General features: G+C 40.2%; 1 protein-coding gene across 2 annotated transcripts; it reads right to left on the bottom strand.

Annotated features, from left to right (window-relative positions):
• Positions 1 to 5,489: 5,489 nt before the first annotated feature.
• Positions 5,490 to 20,261, bottom strand: stx12 (syntaxin 12). Of its 2 annotated transcripts, none has more exons than XM_030412995.1 (10): positions 20,149 to 20,261; positions 19,293 to 19,434; positions 14,401 to 14,470; positions 13,892 to 13,991; positions 7,767 to 7,904; positions 7,556 to 7,599; positions 7,030 to 7,135; positions 6,803 to 6,875; positions 6,454 to 6,536; positions 5,490 to 6,367 (listed from the first exon to the last, which is right to left on the bottom strand). In XM_030412995.1, the coding sequence occupies exons 2-10, from the start codon at positions 19,390 to 19,392 to the stop codon at positions 6,275 to 6,277; spliced, it is 807 nt and encodes a 268-aa protein (XP_030268855.1). In that variant the 5' UTR covers positions 19,393 to 19,434; positions 20,149 to 20,261; the 3' UTR covers positions 5,490 to 6,274. The 2 variants fall into 2 exon arrangements, with proteins under 2 accessions (XP_030268855.1, XP_030268854.1); XM_030412994.1 differs by lacking the exon at positions 20,149 to 20,261 and adding an exon at positions 19,768 to 19,817.
• Positions 20,262 to 20,468: the final 207 nt, after the last annotated feature.

The raw sequence follows: 20,468 nt of genomic DNA on the forward strand, positions 1-20,468 counted from the left end.
GATTATAAGTTTGTCCACAGACTAAAAGTGGTTGACAGTGACACACACAAATGTCTCAGCTTTGTTGGAGGAAGTTATTTAAATATGTTATAGAATTGTTCAACCATTAAAGATCTTTGGGAATGCAATAGTACTATTGTAGGCACTATCATTAATTAAGCTCTTCTCAGATGCCCAATCGGTTACAAACTGAATACATTTTTATCGTTTCAGGACAAAAGGATAATATTTTTGGCCTCAGCTGCAGTGAAGAAAACCATAATTACGAACTGGTTAGAACCCACCACTGCAATGAAGAGCACCTGGCTGATTTTATATTTGAAAGGTACTGCTTACTAAAAAAAAGGCCACTGCCACAATTAACGGAGCTCGAACTTACACTCTGTCTACCTGCTCTAAAGCACTGGGAACCTCCATTGTTTTAAGGGATACAATGTAGTTTTGGAGAAGAAATTCAAATAATACATACGCAGAAATAAGTTTGGTTTTTTTCATCAGTGAATAAACAAGCAGTCTCAGAGGAAAATAAGGTCCCAGAACACTGTTTGAAGCTAGAGAGGTGGCAGGGTCCGCCACATATAAACAACATTAAACAGTATAAATTGTGTTGTCCTTTGAGGTCAGTTTGTTTGTTCAGTTTATTCAGGCAGAAAAGAATCAGCCAATGAGGATCTTTCTCTGCCCATTTAAATTTCCTGAGTGGTCCTTTAAATTAACACCGACCCTCAGCCTTGCCTTGCTGTCATTTAATTGACTGTTTTACACATATGAGTAGATTATATGTGTACATTTGCAATTAGGATTTATCATTTGTCTCCCTTATTGTCATATCTGTGTTTCTATATTTCTCTCATATTGCTCGTATTTGTGCTTTGTTTATATACTAATTGCAGAATATATACTTTTATTCTACTGTACCCTGAGTCAAGTGTCTATGTTGATTCACTCAGCCTGTAAGACAGCACAGAGGGCTTTCACCTCCAAACACCCCCCACCCCCCCATGCGCAGGAGGCTGAGGCTTTGTATGTAATGAGGCAAGTGTATTTGTGGGAAGCGGCCAATGAGGACAGCGCTGGGAGTTGGCTGCACCAATCACGGCTCTTGGAACTGCTGATCATGGCAGAGCTCCACCATCAGTAACCAAGGGTCCCTGCTTCCATATAGATTTATGCATTCACTTTCACCCAGCAGCTTGAAACAATGCTTAGATGAAAAAGGAGCATGTGCTGGCTGAAGTCATCAGAATCAATTCACATGTATATGTGTATGAATTTGAATTCAGGTGAATTTGTATTTGGTGACAGATGGTGGAGACTGCTGAGATAATGTCTGGATGCCATTTGTTACATAATAGATTATTGTAGGCCACACATTCTGGGTGCGTTTGAAACAAGGTCCTGTAATCAGCTGTCACGCAACATAATTGATTAAGCTTAAGCTCTGCCGTTCTCTGCACTTGCTCGCAATGTGCAAATAGGCAAATGGGTGCAGCTGGAGCGGTTGTAACGCTGATATTCACAACAGTGGTGATCTGACCTGGCATCTCTGAGAGCTCCAACCAGGCTTTAGAACATAAAGGAGCCACAGAGACTGCTGTGCCTGGTTACAATACACAACATACTGCAGAGGAGGAAAGTGTCCAGATTCTTGAAGGGATATTTCAGTTTCTTGTAAAACATGCTGACTCAGTGTCTTCCTTGAGATGAGAAGATGAGTATCAGTCTGGTGTCTGTGTGTTTGTACAGATCTGGAGTCAGGACGTGGTTCCAGCTGGAAGGGAATCCAACTATATTTAGCCTGTCTCTGCCAAAAGTTCAAAATAAATTATCACATATCTGCCTGTAGAAACACCAAGACCTGCACTCACCAGCTGCAATAGCTGGGAATGCTGCACCACTGTGGAATTTAAAGTGTGCTAACATTAGCCATCTTTATTTTTTAATTGCATTTAACTTTTATGGGCATTTTTTTCTTCTTCAAAAGTTCTTGTAAAAGTCTTGCTAAAAGACAGAAAGGCGAGATGAAAGAAACTGTGTATTTAATTGAAAAACTTTACCCATCTAATGTGGGAAAATATCAGCCTCGTCTGAAAAGCGCAGGGTGGTTTGCAGAGGCACCTTACAATTCTAACATTTTTAAATATATGTGCTAGAATGAGAAAAAAATCCAGATACCAGCTGATCAAAAACATAATCCGGTTGCCTGCAGGAGCTCCTTAAGTGAAACATTTGAAAACACAACATTAAATTCAGCAACAACATGAACACTCGGCACAACAGAAATATCAAATCAGTGCTCACACATATAAAGTGGGTCTTCAGGGTTACAGCGGCATTGGTTATAATTGGCATATCTAAGTCACTTTGAGCGCTTTTGTCTGGGGAGTGGCCTGTTCAGCACAACACCCCCCTGCATCAGCAGTCTGTACAGTCACATCTCCTCACACATTCACACAGACACTCCTCCCCCATCATTACACAAAAGGCCACAGCTCCCTCCCCCATCAGTACACCAGCAGTCTCACCCCTCTCACCCCCCCAGTGTGAGAAGCAGGTGCTAAGCCAGACAGTCTGCTGAGGTGAACGACAGCGCGGTGGCTCCCAGAACACCACAATTCAACTCCTCATGGCCCCTTTCTCTCTCTGCAGTGTACCTACAGAATTCAGACCAGTATTTGTTGGTTTGAATGACATTTGGTGTAGAGGGGGGCAGTGGACCGAAAGACGTGCATAGGTAACAGCACAGTCTTGAATTCTAGTGCAGATCCTAAAGTGACCAAATATGTCAGACAGATTTGTGGGAAAAATCTGTACTAAATATATAAAATAAATCTAGATGACTTTCTATGTAATGGGAAATTAACAGCAGTCATCCTCATCTCAAGATTAACAAGATAAAATGATTATGACATTGTAACATAATCACAAATTCGTCAGTAGTGTCAGTATCTTTCAGCTCGGGTTCCTTTTAAGAATGCTGTTGGATTCAGTGATGTACTCTTTGTTGACTCAAAAATCGACTCCTCCGCCATATGTTTTCCAAGTATTCTTGACATAATCACTCTTTGTCTTTCAGTCATCTTTCCCAGAGACCTCTATGGTTGATACACTAACAACTCTTAGCTGTTACAGTGGCAGGATTGAATCAATGGGCCCACAGGGTCCAAATGGAGCCGTGGACCCCCACCGACCCCTCACAGTGTGTGTTGCTCCAAGGAACAGCAATGGAAACTGAGGTGAATGTGTTGTGGTCACAGTTGGTATTACGGGTTAATGAGATGCTTGTAAGAGCCTGGAAAGACACAAACCCACAAACCCCCACAAACGTTTCTGTGCATACTCAGGATTTCACCAATCAGGTCCCAAATCTCTGAGAGCTGCATCAGTATATGATTTAGTGCATTTCATGTGTGTATGCGGTGAAGACAGGTCTGTGTGGGCACAAGAGTCTCTAATTTCATGTTGTTTGTCCAGCCTGAGTCCCATTTTATCCATTTCCTTTTCCTTTGTGACCAGACATTAGCCAGGAGCAGCATGAAACCAAGTTGGAATCTTATCTCAGCTCTCTTCCTTCACTTCCTCCTCAGGTTTGATGGTTGCCATCACCACTGGCCGTGATGGTCTTAATCCAACACACCCCGCTTTCTTCTCCAGTGATGATGACAGTATTTCTGCCACAAGCAGTATGTGTTTCAGTATTAAAGCTAAGAAAATTATGATAAAACAAACGCAAATGTGGCATAATTGGGAGGAGCTTCCGGCTGCCTCATCCTCAGATAGCTTCATTGCCTACCACGGAGCCTTCAACAGTCAAGGGGTGATCGTGTAGACCAGTGACACACTATCTCTTCTTGCACCTCTCTCCTGAGCCACTAATATGCCAGACTCTAGATGATTGATGTAGCAAATGAGATATCGAATCCAGCAATATATAGTTTATATCAGTTTTTTTTAAGCCCTATACTCAGAAATTATGCAAGTTCATGTAATTTTGTGCATTTTGTTCTTTGAATAGGCTATTTTTCCACTCAAGCACTTGTTTTTTGACTACATGATATCCATAAAGATAGTGTAAATAATAAAGTATTTGCCCCTGTTTCTCTCAAGCAGGGGTATTTTGAGGCATTGTTGGGGTGGGCTATTTAAGACTATATGATGTGGGCACATTATGATTTCCAGCGAGTAGGGGCAGTTACAGGTCATCTACAGGCTTATTTTTGATTAAAAATATTCAGTATGTTCAAACTCCTATCTATCACTGATGGAGACAAAAAAAAAAATCAGACTATAACCTTACGAAAGAGCCCAAAGCCATGCCTGTACTCCAAATGTTTCAGCCTTGAATGAACTTGGGCTCAACACGGATAGGCTTTTTAGGATCATTTCGCATGCATTTCTAGGAATAGCAACAGGATATATCAGGTTGTGAATTGAGTTTTATGAAGAAAAGGTTTCAAATGTAAGGAGCCATTACTTTTTTCAGGGGAGTGTGGTCACATTATGTAATTACATTACATATATAAGCAGATATGAGATATATAACAGCAGATATTTGATATATGACGGCAGATGATATATATGTGGGATATGTGTTTGGTATTTCAATCTTTCAGCATGGATGGGCAGCTATACCACCTATCAAAGCAAAAATCAAGACTTTAGTCTGCTCTAGATGCCATTACTTCAATTTACCTTTACATGGTGAACTGTTGGTTGCTGATATGAAGTGAGGCTGAATTTGATATACCACACCTTTCAGCAAGTCATAAAATTACACTTTGAATACATTTGTTTTCAAATTTCCTTGGACACAGGAGGTGCCAGGCATGTTGAAAACAACTTTTCAACCACAACAGTGGATTGTGCTAATTTAAAAACCCAAGACCTAAAAGGCCATTTGACCAACAACCTGTATACACACGTTCCCAGTTGTTTTTTTGCCCATTATATCTTAGTGTATTTGTACTACTAATAATAATAATAATAAACACATGGTTGATGTTGTGATGTAGTTTGGTAAGGTTAAGGCATCAAAACTAAGAAACAAGATCATTCTTTAGGTTAAAATATGTGTGTTGTGGGCATTGCTATCCTAACAAACTGATGCTCTCTGGAGTCATGTGGGATCTGGAATCTAGTCTTAATGCTTCAAAACACTGAATGTACTTTTCATTAAAGAAAAATTGATCTGCTTATTCACCCTCTTGTGTTTCTTAACCCATCATGCTGTTTATGGACGTAGCCATGTTTCCAGATCTTGGCTTTGACATTGGTAAGTTCTATACCACCAGCAAGCATGTGTGTGTGCTCAACTAATCAAACAGACTACAAACGAGCACACTGAGTTCCGTGTGCCTCACATCCTGCACCGCACACATTCAGCACCAGCAGGCGATTCCAGCCCAAATTAAGGCTCAAACCTACATTGAGGAGAACCAGAGACAGCTGGTACATGAAAATAAAAATACAAATGACACATCCAGAAGGGCAAAAGTGTTGAAGTTATTTATTATGCATAATATCAGGTGTCATAGAAATTAATTTATAAATGTTGTAATTGAAGAACTGAGTACAATTTTTTTGATACTGTAATTAATATTCTCCATAATGTTCTGAGTAGAATATAATGCAGCACTTTGTAATATTTACAGACATGGATTGGTCACATGATAAAGCTTTCATTTTACAACAAGTATATTACAACTATGGCTGGCATCATCACCAGGAGTCACACAAGTCCCATGTGAATGTTACTATGAAGGCCAGGAGCCCACAGCGGGGCCTAAGGCACTCCACGTACTACACATCAGAAGATGCCACCAAAATAGGTAACAAAAAAACAAATTTACAGCCCCTGAAAGAGTACATATTCCTTTTAATTCAACAAGCAGCCCATTTCCTTTTTTCTTTTTGGCTGTTGAGAAACTCCTTCCAATAATGTTTGTTTCATTTGAAATACAGAGACAGTTAGTGTTAATACAGTAAATAAGAGAATAAGCGAGTGAAAGAAGCAAGGAATCTCATATCTTAAAATGCTCCCTTACACCACCTCAGTCCTCCATCCTATTCTTTATCTTAAAAAAATTTATTTTTACAAAAACAGGCATAATCAGTTCAGATGAGCACGTTTCTTTTTTCCATACAAACCATCCCTCTGCATTGATCTACTTCGCTGACCTTGGTGAAGTTATCAGTGATTCTGAGCCAGAACTTGCAGGTGGGGAGCGGGCAGGGTAAAATACAGTAAATGACACATCGGTCATGCGGAGCCAACTCACTTAGCAGCTTGCCAGATAATGATGCCAAGTATGACGAGCACGACGGAACAAACTATTGCGAGGATACACATCTTCTTCCTGGACTTTTGCTGTGATAAAGAAAACAGAGACATGGTTGGTTGTTGGCAAGGACTCCACTGACAGACAGCACTTTCAGAGATCGCAGCAGACTCACCTGATAGTAGACGGCTCTCTGGAGCTGCTCTGTTCCTCGTTCTACGTGAACTTCAGCATTCTCCACATTGGCCTCGATGCTATCTACAGGGCAGAATATACAGCAAGGTCAAGTGGGAACCTATGAAGTTAGAGGAAACTGTTCAGCTTCACAGCTTCATTTCTTGTTCTATCTCTAGCCTCTTTTTTGGTGCTGCCATCGCAACTTCTCCTTCCTTTAAATATCGACTTGAATGTTGATTACAATGGCAACGGTAGAAGATTAAAAGCATTTGGGCCTGCACTAGAAAAGACAATAAAAAGTAAAAAATCCTCAGAGTCCCGAGAATATCAACCCCATTGCCACTCACCAATCATCTCTCCCTGATCGTGGATCATCACTGCGAGGTCCTTGAAGATCTGGTTTACATCCAGGATGTCGGACTAAAAATGGCAATAAGATAGAATAAGCACTAACAAGTGTGTGTGGTTCCAGGACATGACAGTGAGTTTTAGCAGAGGGTAGTAGTCATTTGTTGGGATCTATAAACTTCCACTGTTTTCTGGTAATATTCGAAAAAAGTAAGCAAAGGCTAACCTCTAGTTGTCTGATGTTGGTTTCTCTCTCCCTGATGAGCTCCAGGTCCTCCTCTGTGATGGCCAGCTCCTCTGTCTGGGTGGTAATTGGACCCAAGTCATCTTGGCTTTATATACACAATATTAAAAACATAAAAATGTTTGAATTACTTTAGTCAGCACAGACACTGTTACAATAGTGCATGAGAATGGCTCTAGTTGCGCCAGGGTTGTTCCTTGTCAAGTCAGTGTTTCCTAATCATTACCTAGACAATTTCCCCCACCATAGTCTAAACATATAACATAATATTTCTCCCTTTTCATAATATAGTTAGGATCTCAAACGTTGCATCTTTTGAGTGACAGAATATATAACACCTATAAAATTGATCAGCTCTCAGTAGTAGGTTTACAGGGTATGTATCCTAGTTATGTTTTTTCTGAGGGAAGAGCCATGGCGATACCCTGCAATTGAATGAATAAGCATGTATACAGTGGAATATTAATTCTTTTTACAATTCATATGATTAGTACATGACGACACTTACTTATCAAAAGAAACAAGCTTTTCATCACGATGACTCTCTTCGGACTGAAAGAAAGGGAAAAACTCACTATTGACAGTCAAATCAGCAAAGCACAGATGATCAACACATGATGAAATGAGCCTTTAATCTGAAGTTTACCTCATTGTTGTGCTGTCTCTAATGTGGTTAGGTGATCTCTGTGTCTGTGTATCTGACCTCTTATCCTACTTACTGATAGGCGGGATCCCGCTCTTGCTCTGGCAACTGACTCCTTCTCCTTCTCTGCTGCACGCCGTTGAACTGCTTGAAAGTTGTTCAGAGCTGCAGAGAAATCACTCATCAGCCGGTCCCTCTGGATCTTTTGCTGCCTCTGGACACCACCAAGGAAGGCAAAACAGATGGTATGACACCAGTTAGAAACACAAGGAGGAATTCATAATGAGAGTCAAATGAGCAATGGGAGAAACAATGAATGACATAATAATCTGCCGAGGGAATCCACCGCTATTTTGGAAGTCTCTGTTTATATTCCTCCCACTCCAAACAACAATGGGATAGAAGTGAGGAACTCAGTGAACTTTGTCTTGCCATCAGTGAGTAACAAACAGCCCATCCAGATGGATTTTCTGATTCTGGCTTGGGATGTCAACCATGCAAACCTTAAGAATGTGCTTCTAGACAGACAGCAACAAGTTGTTTTTCCAACAAATGGAAACAACACACTGGACCTGGTTTATACAACTGACAAGGGAGCATACAAAGCTTTTCCCCTGCCTAACATCAACCTCTCTGACCACATCACTAGCCCCATTCACACTGTCTCTGAGTGCTCAGATCCTGCACTGATTCTCCACATCCTCCTCAGTGTAAAAGTTCTAGATGCAGCGAGGGGTGAAATTTCATTTCGGCTCTGATGCGGATATGCATTTGTAAAAAAATAAACAAAATAAAAAGTAACCTTTTTTTTATTATCTCTCTATAAAAGCACGGAATCTGTCCGTCTGTGTGTCTGTGTGTGTTTCTGTTAGTCAAATATCTCTGTGGATCTGAATCATACTGACCTGAGACTTTCAACATGGCTGCTGCGTGGTTCAGTGGTGTGCATCTAAGCATTTGTTTGGACTGCAATGATACCGTGAATAAATTATTTCATAAATGCTTTACAAATTCCGCCAAGCATTGTCCACCGGAGCCACCACAGTCACGTGCGCACCAGAGCCAATCACTGCACACCGTGGCCACGTGCGCACCAGAGCCAATCACTGCAGAGCTCAAGCCCACGACATACCTGAAGAAACAGGCGGATTGATACCTGCAGCGGCGCGAACTGGACCGGGATTTTGCTGGCGGTTAGGTCCCGTTCTGTTCTGTTCTGTGCATCTAAACTGACTGTTGTGGATTAATGAGATTAAACGAGTCCGGACCGAGTCTGTTCGGATCTGAGGCGATCTGGAGACGCGCGGACAACAAAGTGGAATCGGAATCTGTGGATGTTCGTGTGTAGCCGTAAACCGGACCTAGGGTAAATAATGTCCGCCACGCTTTTTCACAAACATTGCCGTCACGTTTGCTTTGTGCAGGAAGAAACGGTAAAAACGGGCTTTTGTCACAAAAGTGTCCAAGCAGCAAGTTTGGTTGTTGTGGAACAGGAAGTTGTGGGAGGGACCTAGGCGGATGATTGACAGGCCGAACGACGGTCGGTGTATAGACAGCGATATTGAGAGTTGAGAGACTTGTGACATTTAGCGTGTTTGGAGTGTATAGTTAGTGTGTTATGTAGTGTTTGGTGTAGTGTGTTTAGTGTGTAGTGGAATCGGTTTTTTGTTTAATGAGTCAGAACAATGAGGAGACTGCTGAATGTGGAGCAGGCAGTGCAGCTCTTAATTCAGCTGGAAGGAACTCAGGCAGACCTGAGCATTGGCTGCATTTAAATGTAAATAATTACATATAACTTTGTAAATTTTTTAAATGTATGCACAAATTTAGCAAACAACAATTTATATTTGCATTATAAGTAAGTAATAAAAAAAATGGTTTGTTAAACATTTTTGTGGTTTTCACAGTAAAAAAATCTAACTTTTTCTACTCGGATTTTATGTTTTTTTTTTGTGATTTTAGGTCCAATGTGTTAATACAGTATGTCAAAATAAAATAACTGTACAGTCACACATGTGAGGTTGTGCTGAAAATAATGACACCAAGTAAATAGCTTTTAAGGTGAAATATAATGGCAAAATCAAAAATAGTCAAAAACAGCCAATTATACCCTGGAATATCAGATTTCACAACAAACCTAAATATCCCTGACGTCCCACCTTCAAACACAGCCTCATTTGGCCATCCATGAAAAAGCTACTTAACCTCCCACTTTTTTATAGGAATACATTTTTCTTACAGGCACTGCACTAGTAAATTAAACATATAGCTGCAGCCTAGATTTAAAAAGAGTAAAATAAAAAAATAATATAAAAACACAGTTTCACTGAGTTAATCCTTCAGCCACATACACCAATCAACCTTCAGGCTTGAGCATAAAACAAAACAATATTAACTCAGCATCATTTGTACTGTCAGAAAATGTAAGAAACACTGTAGGCCTGCAACAGTGATGATGTTAAAAAATATTTATTATTTTCCACATAAAATGTCAAAGCCACAGGGAGCCACTGCAGAGGAGCAAAATAGCTGCATGTGGCTTCGGAGCAGCAAGGAACGACATTTCGATCTTCCTGTAAATGTCCTGTAAATATGGCAGAATTGACAGATAAATCTGAGATGAATCTCAGATGAATCTTGGATCAATGTGAATGATCAATTAAATCAATTCACTGCATTTAATTATACATGTCCCTATTAGGTATAGGACAACATGAAAATGGAATGTCAACATTTTCTCAGAAAAAATGTCACTTGTGTTAATAATGTTATCTTGATATTAATTTGAATAGATTTAAAACTCCTAAAAATGGCACTAAAACGTAACTGAAATCCTTTCCATTTTGACAGGAAACAAATATTATTCAATCAAGCCTAATCCAAAATCAATTAAACATATTTAAATTTGATAGATCTGGAATCTGATGCAAATTGGACTAACTCACAGATACCAGCCAACTAAATACTTTTTTCATCAAGATCCATGCACTGTACACTACTAATCTCCATGGTGGAGGTCATACATTTTTAAAAAGGGCAACATTGTGCAAACCTGTCGTTTCTTACAGGATTTTTTAAGTAGAATTAGATTTTTAAATTTAGATTAAAATGTAGATACAATTCTGAGTCTGATTCTGATTAGGAGAGGACTGTTGATGATAATAGAGCTCTGGATCAAAACAGACCCTTTCACACTCTTTCACAGAGGCGACAACTACAACACAATGACCGCAAAGGGGCAGTAGCTGATCATAGCACAGTTGGGCAGGTCTGGGCAAAACTGAAATAACAAAGCATGACATCTAGAGGCACATACTGAATCAGATTCATAGCACCATCTGCTGGCGACAGGAGATCACAGGCCACATACTCACACAACTGCTCTGAGCAGGTTAACCAGATACACACTAATACTGTATTTTATCAGCAAAGTCTCAAGAGGCTGCAGCGGCTGCACACTAGACACAGGGATACAGGGGCTCATTTAACATTGCCTGCCGCTTAATTATGATGTGTTATTTTTCCATTGATTTATACTATTTTGATTTTATACTTAAAATAAAGGGATGGCAACTTTCATTTTGTGTTGCAATCTTGTTTGAATAACGATCATCGTATCTTGAAAGTATTGCCTCTTACTCACATCATGGAGTTACAGTAATTAATCATGTGTATGGAAGTAGAATCATGTCATTAATCAAGAGCATAGATTTTCAGTTTGAGAGCATGATTTCATTCCTTTTCAGTGACACAGCTCCTTCGCGTGCTCAGATTTTTTCCCCTCATACTCACATTTTGTGCTTGCATTTAAATTTCTTCTGCTTTCTTTCAAAATGTCTGCTTAAAGTAAAAAATCACATGCCTGTGTTCACATTTCTCCTTCTTGCACACAAAAATGTTGCTCGCATTCAAATGTGCCCTCTGCGCGCTCAGATCTAAGTGCATGCGCTCAGAACACACACCTGCTCACAGGTCAAGTTCTGCTCTCGGATCTCTCCTCTGCTCACGGATTTTTCTTGTGTATCAACACTGTCAACCAATAGAAGGCCGGCTACTGTTGACCAATCAGATTATCCCCGCTTCTTTGCGGGTGCGTTCGTTGTACTTCAAGGAGCGTCGCATACGTGCGGGCACTCTTTCTACCGGGTTTATCTACTTCCGTCCTCCGGGCTGTTAAATGTGGTCGTTCCCTTTATTTTATGACGACTTTTGGAATAAAATATCAGTTAATCAATACACGAGCACCCGTGCTTTTCATTACAATAGCTACATCAACATAAAGTAGAACAAGACGGAGGAAGAAGATGTGACCACTGTCACTGCACGTTTTTCTTCTTCGCCTTTTTCACGCGTTGTGCTGCTTTCTGTCAGTCAGTATCACACTGATGATCGCCATGGCACTGGTGCAGCAACAAAATAAAAAGTATGACTTGAAATTCAAACTTTCTGTCGTAAAATATGCAGAGGAAAACTCGGGAAAACCGTGAGTGACAGACAGCAGAGATTAGGAGTTTGCAGCGAGTGCTAGTTGGATGAATCGTTTCCTCCGCCGCAACTTGCGGAGGATGCCAGAGAATTCACCGAGAAGCTGGCGAAGTTTGTGACATTTTCATTCCGGATTTTGAGAGGAAGGAATTAAACGCCTGTCCCAAATAAACGCCTGGTCTGTTAAGTGATTGAAACAAATAAACGCCCCGGCTATTATTTGGTATTTTACGGTATGATAGCTCGCTCGGCCGGGGAGAGAGACATGGATCACAGTGCTCAGCTGCAGACACAGCAGAGAGGTGACGAGACGCGACTCATCATGACTGACAGGCATCAAGGCCACTCAGCGTTACCTTACTGAGCCGCCCCCAGATATTTCATTCACAAAAACAGGGCCTGTGGCAATTCTGGACAGCTGTTTTTTTTTTTCTTCTTTTTTTCTTCTTCTTCCTTCATGGGCCCCTTGACGACGTCATTGAAACGCTTAACAAGAGATGATGGGTAAATATACGTGATTAAAAAGGTGTAATGAAAAATACGCTATGATGATAGAGTATTTTTCATTCATTACACGAGCGAGGGTGCCGACCGGGCCGGGATGCGAACCAGCGTCCCATGATGCAAAAAGCAACATGAACAGGAGCTTATAACCACTGTACTATCATCACAGTTGTACTCTCTTGTCAGTATTTATACCATATAACATATCCCGCTGCCTGGGTAGCTGGCTATTGGCTAATATGGCGAAAGTAGAGCCGATATTGTTCTACTTTATGTTGATGTAGCTATCGTAATGAAAAGCACGGGCGCTCGTGTATTAATTAACTGACATTTTATTCCAAAAGTCGTCATAAAATAAAGGGAACCACCACATTTAACAGCCTGGAGGACGGAAGTAGATAAACCCGGTAGAAACAGTGCCCGTCCGTATGCGACGCTCCTTGAAGTACAACGAACGTACCCGCAAAGAAGCGGGTATAATCTGATTGGTCAACAGTAGCCGGCCTTCTATTGGTTGACAGTGTTGATACACAAGAAAAATCCGTGAGCAGAGGCGAGATCCGAGGGCAGAACTTGACCCGTGAGCAGGTGTGTGTTCAGAGCGCGTGCACTTAGACCTGAGCGCGCAGAGGGCACATTTGAATGCGAGCAACATTTTTGTGTGCAAGAAGGAGAAATGTGAACACAGGCATGTGATTTTTTACCTTAAGCAGACATTTTGAAAGAAAGCAGAAGAAATTTAAATGCAAGCACAAAATGTGAGTATGAGGAGAAAAAAATCTGAGCACGGGAAGGAGCTGTGTCACTGAAAAGGAATGAAATCATGCTCTCAAACTGAAAATCTATGCTCTTGATTAATGACATGATTCTACTTCCATACATGTGCGCACTTCAGTTTGAGAGCAACAGCCAATGGTGAGGCTCCACCACAGCACTGATTACTTGTGTAACTTTATTACTCACTCACTATGTCAGGGACAGACTTCCTGCCCCTAAGAGAGCCCAAGAAAATTAGGGAAGGGGTAAAAACTTGGAAATGGGATGAGGCCTAACTTTAATTTCTGATGACTGAAAGAAAGAGTCATTTGCATCTTACAGATGACACTATCCCAATTTCCACTGACTTCAAGTTTGGCCACAGCCACTTCTGCTTCTACTATACTCATCAGTCTATACTAGTGATGTAGCCTGACACTAGCCTCTTTCACTTACTTGCTCTGAGGGTGATGAGATCAATGGGATTGATCCCAATTCTTTCAGGTGCTTGTTGGTTTCTTTTGCCAGTTGGTTGGTATAGTGTTGTATCTGTTGCCTGTGGAAAGACCAACATTTAGAATAACAACCAAAGCCCCAGACTACCCAAGATCATCCTGCACAAAAAGAACACATTTCTAATGAATGGGACATTATAGTGATGTAGTGTTTAAGTTATATAAGTAACAAATAAAAAATGGTCAGACAATGTTGTGTGTTTTGAAGATTCCAACCCTGACGCCTGAGACTCAGTAGTCATAGAGGTCAGTTTCAGACGTTGAATCTTACTTAAGTTTCAGCCTGTGGCAAAGGCTTCTTAACAGAGGTTTTCAAGTACATCAACATCTCTGGGGCAGCTGCAACTGTCCATAACAGATCAGGTTTACTAGTCAAAAGTGTGTGTCTGGCAGAGAGAAACAATATGTATATATAGGCAGAGAGTTTCTGGACACAAGGCTGATACATACAGACGATCGTGGAGTTCACTGGTGTCCTGGCTGGTCCCCAGCTGGTTCACCATGCTCTTGATCTGAGCAGCTGTAATAAAACAAGACACAGTGATAAGTCTTAATCCTGTAATGTAACAACTCATCTGTGCATATAAAAACACACATGAACATAAGTATATGCATATGGCTCAAAGATACATGGTACAGGTTATATTAAAAGGTCATTTTTTAAACAAGGCTTTAAAAAACGAAATACGGTTTGAGTCTTGCAATATCCATTTTAGAAAATGGAGGGTTGCAGATGAGTTCAGGAGCGTCCAGCGTGGGAAATAAAGCTGCTCCATAGTCTGGTTGCTTGAGTGAGTGTTGTCATTTGGTATCCTTTGGGCTCTGTGCAGACATCTCACTTCACTGATGTCAATGATGCTCTGTAGATGGTACCAGTGATGTTCTGGGTGGTTTTAATCACCTGCTGTAGAGGCGTCCTGTCCTGGGAACCATACATCTGCTGACCTGCTCTACCTCAGCTCCACTGATGTATACAGGGGTGTGTGTTTTTGCCTCCTTTTTTAATAAAATCAACAATCAACTCCTTGGTTTTGCTGATGTTGCGCAGGAGATACTTCTTTATGCACCAAGGAAATGGATTTCCTCACGATATGAACTCTCATCGTTGTTTATAATTCAGCGAATGATGAGTTCCCCCGATGTGCAGTTATGGGTGTATAGTGTAAGCAGGAAGGGTCTGAGCACACAGCCCTGGGGAACTCAGGTGTTGTGCACTAATGTGGAGAAGGTGAGACTGTCAATCAGAACTGTCTGGGGTCTGCTTGTTAGGAAGTCCAATATCAAGTTGCAGAGTGTTGTACTCAAACACAGAGTGTTTAGTATTCCAATCAGCTTCATGGGTGAGATTGTTTAGAATACTGAGCTGAAGTCAACAAACTGAATCCTGATGTAGCTGATCTTATTCTCCATGTGTGTGAATACTGAGTGAAGGGCAGTTGTTATGACATCCTCGGTGGTTCTCTTGGTCCTGAAAGCATAATGGTGAGGGCCCAGGCTGGCCTGGATGTTGTCTTTGTTATGCTGGAGAACCAGTTTCTCAAAGCACTTCCTTTGGATCAGGGTAGACACAGCAGGCATTTTTTTATTTTTTTTTTTAAAGATTTTTTCTGGCATAGACACCTTTATTAAGCAGTAGACAGATAGGAAATATGGGAGAGAGAGGGGGATGTGACATGCAGCAAAGGACCTCCGGCCGGAATCGAACCGGGGTCAGCTGCGGATATGGCATGCACTCCAACCACTCGACCACCTGCGCGCCCCACAGCAGGCATTTTAAGGAACAGGAACAATTATGGCGGTTTTGAGGTAGGAGGGAACAGTCTTGTGTGAGAATGAGATGTTAAAAATGTCAGTAATAACATCAGCTTGCTGTTTGACACATGTTTTTGCTACACGGCCAGGAATATTATCTGGATCAGCGGTCTTATTTATATTCACTCGCAGCAGGATTTTTCTCACATCTGCAGCGGTTACTGACAGTGGCTGGCTCTCTGGAGGCGGAGTAGACTTCACAGCCTAATAAAAATACCCTGTCATCTAAAAGCTGTTAGATGTGCCTTTACAAAGGGATTATGCTAATAGGAGTAATAATTATAAGTCAGCAGCTTTTTATAAGTGACATTAGATTTTGTCACTTTACATGTAGTCCATGGGCTCAGACCCAAAATTTTATGTGCCGATACTGTTAAGGGGGGCAAATTCTAGATGTGATTTTTAAACTTCCATGCATTCTTAGATTATGTTATGACATGATAGACTTTGCTGACTGGCAGCTTATTACTTCTAAAAGTGATGGTTTGCTGTTGTTTAAAATCATAGTCATCAAGTGCATTCCTGGAACCAGTGTTAGGCAAGCTACTCAGGAAGTGTAATAAATCACTTTTACATATCAAATTCATTAAAATGTTATAAATGTACTTTACTTTATAGTTGGTATCAAACATAATCAGTTACATTAAAATGTTAGTTAAAATCTGTCAGTCTGACTGTAGAAGAAAAAAAGGACCACCGACATCTTTCCTTGTTTATTAAAAACCTTTTTCTTTTCATGGTCTGTTTTTAACACATCAGGCTGATCATTCCTGAGCGTCTGGTTTGAGATGTTACATAATTTCAGTTTTCCCTGAAACATTTAGCATTTAACATCTAGTGTTCAAAAGACACCATCATCACATTCTTGGTTATCAAATGATGATTTCACAATCAGAATATCACTAAATACAGAGGAAAATTATGAATAAATATACAAACGAATTCTGTGAGTTGAAATGGTTCCTGTGCCTCTGTGTAGGCACAGTACACAGTATAAATACAGACTGCAGCATGTCATTCATGCACAGGTGTTTGTTAAACAGGTAAGGCTGTTGGTTCACAAAAAAAAAATCCCGAAGAAGTTTAATGTGTATAACAGACACATTGTTCGCATGAATTGAATAATCAGTATATGAGTAGGTGCATCAGTCATCGACATGTCCAGTGAGTGATAAAACTGAGAGAACGAAATAGGAACTGAAATCGCACAAACCACAAAACCAGACAGCAAAGCAGGTGTAGATCCAGCTGTTAGTTTCTCCAGAGATCAGCCATTGAAAAAATAACTGATCATCCAGTAAAACTATTTGTCATCTCTTTAAAGAATTTAAAACAGGTATAAAAGAACAGAATGGGTTATAATGTAGGGCACAGACAGCAGTCTAAACAATGCAGAATACTAACTGCAAAATTAAAACTACATTTATTTTACTGCAAATCAATTGAATCACAATCTTATTTCCAAGTGTAGATCACAGTTATGCCCATGGACACTGGAACATCTGTAGATTGGGCGGTCCAGGTCTCAAAACTAAGCACTGTGATTAATGTCACTAAACACTGAAGCACTCAACGTGAGACCTCACATTACACAAATTGTTCTGCGATATATCTATCCCTTCAGTCACAAACAGCTGGCTGGCAGGACCTTGCTATGTGTAGCACTGGTTAAACCAAGAGGGCACTGAAAATCCGTACTGACATTGGCAGGAGAAAAGTTAGTCAGCTGTTAGCAGCCAATCCTGTGGTGTGTGTGGCAGTGACATTGTAATTTAATTAATAAATTTTTTTTTAATTTGTAGCAGCGCACAGAGAAATTGTGCTGTGTTTATCAATCGGCTCTTCTGATCAGGTTCTATAGAGACCACTGATCAAACCTCTTAAAAGGTATATCGGCTGGAAACGATCGGGGCCCAATCAATCAGAGCACCCCAAGCTATTACGTATAAACACGCTGAATGATTGTGTTGACTCAACAAGAGAATTCTATAGGATCTGAATTGTCAGTAGCGAGAAAAAAATACAATTTTAGTTTTTAAACTGGAGGTGCCCCACTGTTAAACACATATAGGGGAAACACTGTGTTCATGTTAGTGAGCTTTTTGTGAAAGTGCACCAGATTGATGCATTTAACTTTAAAATGTGCTAAATTTACAGGGTCCATGGTCCACCCACCATAGTCTCATGCAATCCTGGAAAACACACAACACAGTATATTTTTTTCCAGAACTGCTGCATTAAATTCAAATGAAGATATAATGTTAAAGTAAATTAATCATGTGCTGTCGAAAATGCCAAGATATAAATATTTTTGCTGAAATCTGTTTTATGTTCCTGAGAGCTGTATTTGGAGAGTGATATCATATAAACGTTATTATTATTATTATTATTATTGTTATTATTATTATTATTATTATGATCACTATTTTTATTACATGATCACTTGGTTTCACAATGATGCTTTCTTTTACTTTATCAAACCTTTATATAGCTGGGAAAAAGTTTCATTTAGATTAAAAAATCTCTTTTACAAGACAGTCCTGGCTAAGACAGGTAGCAGCACAGTTACATGGCTGCACACATGCCAAAACAAACACAACAAACATAGAACTATAATGTACATGCCACATATCATAAGGGTTCTCCATCTTCTAATCACACCAATGTGACAACAAGATAGTTTAGCTGTAAAACCTTGAAACTGTCAAACTTAAGTACTTTCCAATGACGCTTCAAACATCATCAGTGACGTGGTATTTTTCATTTGACACAAGCCCTGGCACAATGCACTGAGACAGTGCGCTTCACATGAGAGTCATTCCATGCCAACTCACTGAGGCCCTCCTTCATGGCATGGATTTTCTTTTTAAAAAATGTATGTTGGAGCTTCTATGTGTATACACTTGTATGTGTATTTGGAAACTCACCAATCACATATTTTCCACTGGATTGGGCTGACATTTGTCCTGAACATCTAAAAGCCCCTATGGAAACTTGGCAACATGTTTTTTATTAAAACAACTGTTGCTGAATGGTTACGGTAACCACATTGATTGTTTTTTTCCCCCTAAAAAATCCCACTAGTTTTCACTTTCTTGCAACCAAACTTTGGTTCTGTGTATTATTAATGTAGTTTTGTCGCATACAGATGGATGTTACATCTAGAAGTTTTACATCAGATACAACCTTTAAGTGAACGCAGTGCAAACATCCATCTATAGAATAAAACTGAAAACACTGGATACAACATTACAGCCAGTGAAAATATAAAAAATTTGCCAATTTAAAAAACTGTAAACAATGCAGGAGTAATATAATGTCTTTGAGTGTGTATATGTATATATAAAGGATTTTGCGAGGTCTCATGAATTTAACAGAAGTTTCAACAGGATGTTCCTTGAGAAAATCCATGACATGAATAGGGTAAAGTTGTGAGACCTACGCTTTGTATGACATGCACTGTACAGTGATGGTTCTGTACTAATAGATGTACTGTTGCACCCATGGAGATGCAGCATAGACACACTTACTGTTCTGTGTGATCTTCTGGATGTTGGAGCTGCATGTCTGGATGAGGGTGTTGAAGTCCCGTGGGACAGGGCGGTAGGCCTCTGCTTTGCTGGATGACATGTCTGCCAGAGGGTGCTTTGTGCCTTGGGCGTTGTGCTTTGGCTGAAGATAACAGAGAAAAAAAGAAACCATCTGCTTAGTAGGTCAGGTGATTTAACTTTCATATTTATAATAAGACTTGAACAGGCAAGATTTTTACAGTGTCAGAGCAGCTGGCAACTTCCAAAGAGCATCAGTGCAGCAGGTGTAAACTATTTGTCAGTTACGTTTACGAATCGATTTTTTAAAATCTTATTCTATTTTATATTATGACAGTCTTGTTTACTCAATCTTACAACGTGTCACAGTCCACTCTCAGTTCCGCAATGATAAGATCTTAATGACAGCTGAGAATAAGCGCATCTAACTTGGACCGAATAACAACTGTTAGCTTACCGCTACTAACATGTTAGCTGCCAACGTCGTCTCACTCAAGCTGATCGGAATCAACGACTCTGTCAGGCAATGGATATCCGTTAAAATTAATGGGAACGAATATTACCACGGCTTCTATACATATCTGCAGTCTAGAATATAAGCCAGTAAACTCAACGGGCTCAGCCAAAAGAAACGGAAAGCTATAACGTTACACAATTATGCTTGGCTGTCGGCTTTCTAGCTAACTAACGTTAACGCTAACTTGTCAGCTTTCAGTTGTTTAGGATAAACTAGCGGTCTATAAACCAGTGAACGTGTTCTTCACCACCAGAGACTTAGAAAAAACAACATATTGTCAACAGAGTAACGTTAAAGCGTTTACTACAACAACATACTTACGTATTTGGCTGTTTTAAAAATGAACACATAGGCTTAATGAGATCTGCCGTGAAAATACTGCCTTTCCTGATCCGTGACGTCATCGCGTAATGTGACGCATGCGGAGAGAGCTTTTTAAGTAACTTTATTTACAAAACGGGAACTGACATTTTTGAAAAGGCGCGAGTAGATTCTCACGGAGGGGACCGATGGGCTGTCAGCAAACTGTCAAACACATTTTTGAAGACTACTTCAAAATAATTTTCTTTTCCAGATATTTAAAGAAACTACATCAATTTTCACTCCCAACCAGCATGAGACAAGGCATCGCTCATACCAAA

Source organism: Sparus aurata, chromosome 3 (assembly GCF_900880675.1).
Source record: "Sparus aurata chromosome 3, fSpaAur1.1, whole genome shotgun sequence".
NCBI lineage: Eukaryota > Metazoa > Chordata > Actinopteri > Spariformes > Sparidae > Sparus > Sparus aurata.

Excerpts from the sequence above, each read along its gene's own strand:
- stx12 (XM_030412994.1), bottom strand. Across the intron at positions 7,136-7,555 it reads AAGCTTGTTTCTTTTGATAA|CCAAGATGACTTGGGTCCAA; the intron begins GTAAGTGTCGTC and ends GTGTATATAAAG. Across the intron at positions 6,368-6,453 it reads AGAGAGCCGTCTACTATCAG|CAAAAGTCCAGGAAGAAGAT; the intron begins GTGAGTCTGCTG and ends TCTTTATCACAG.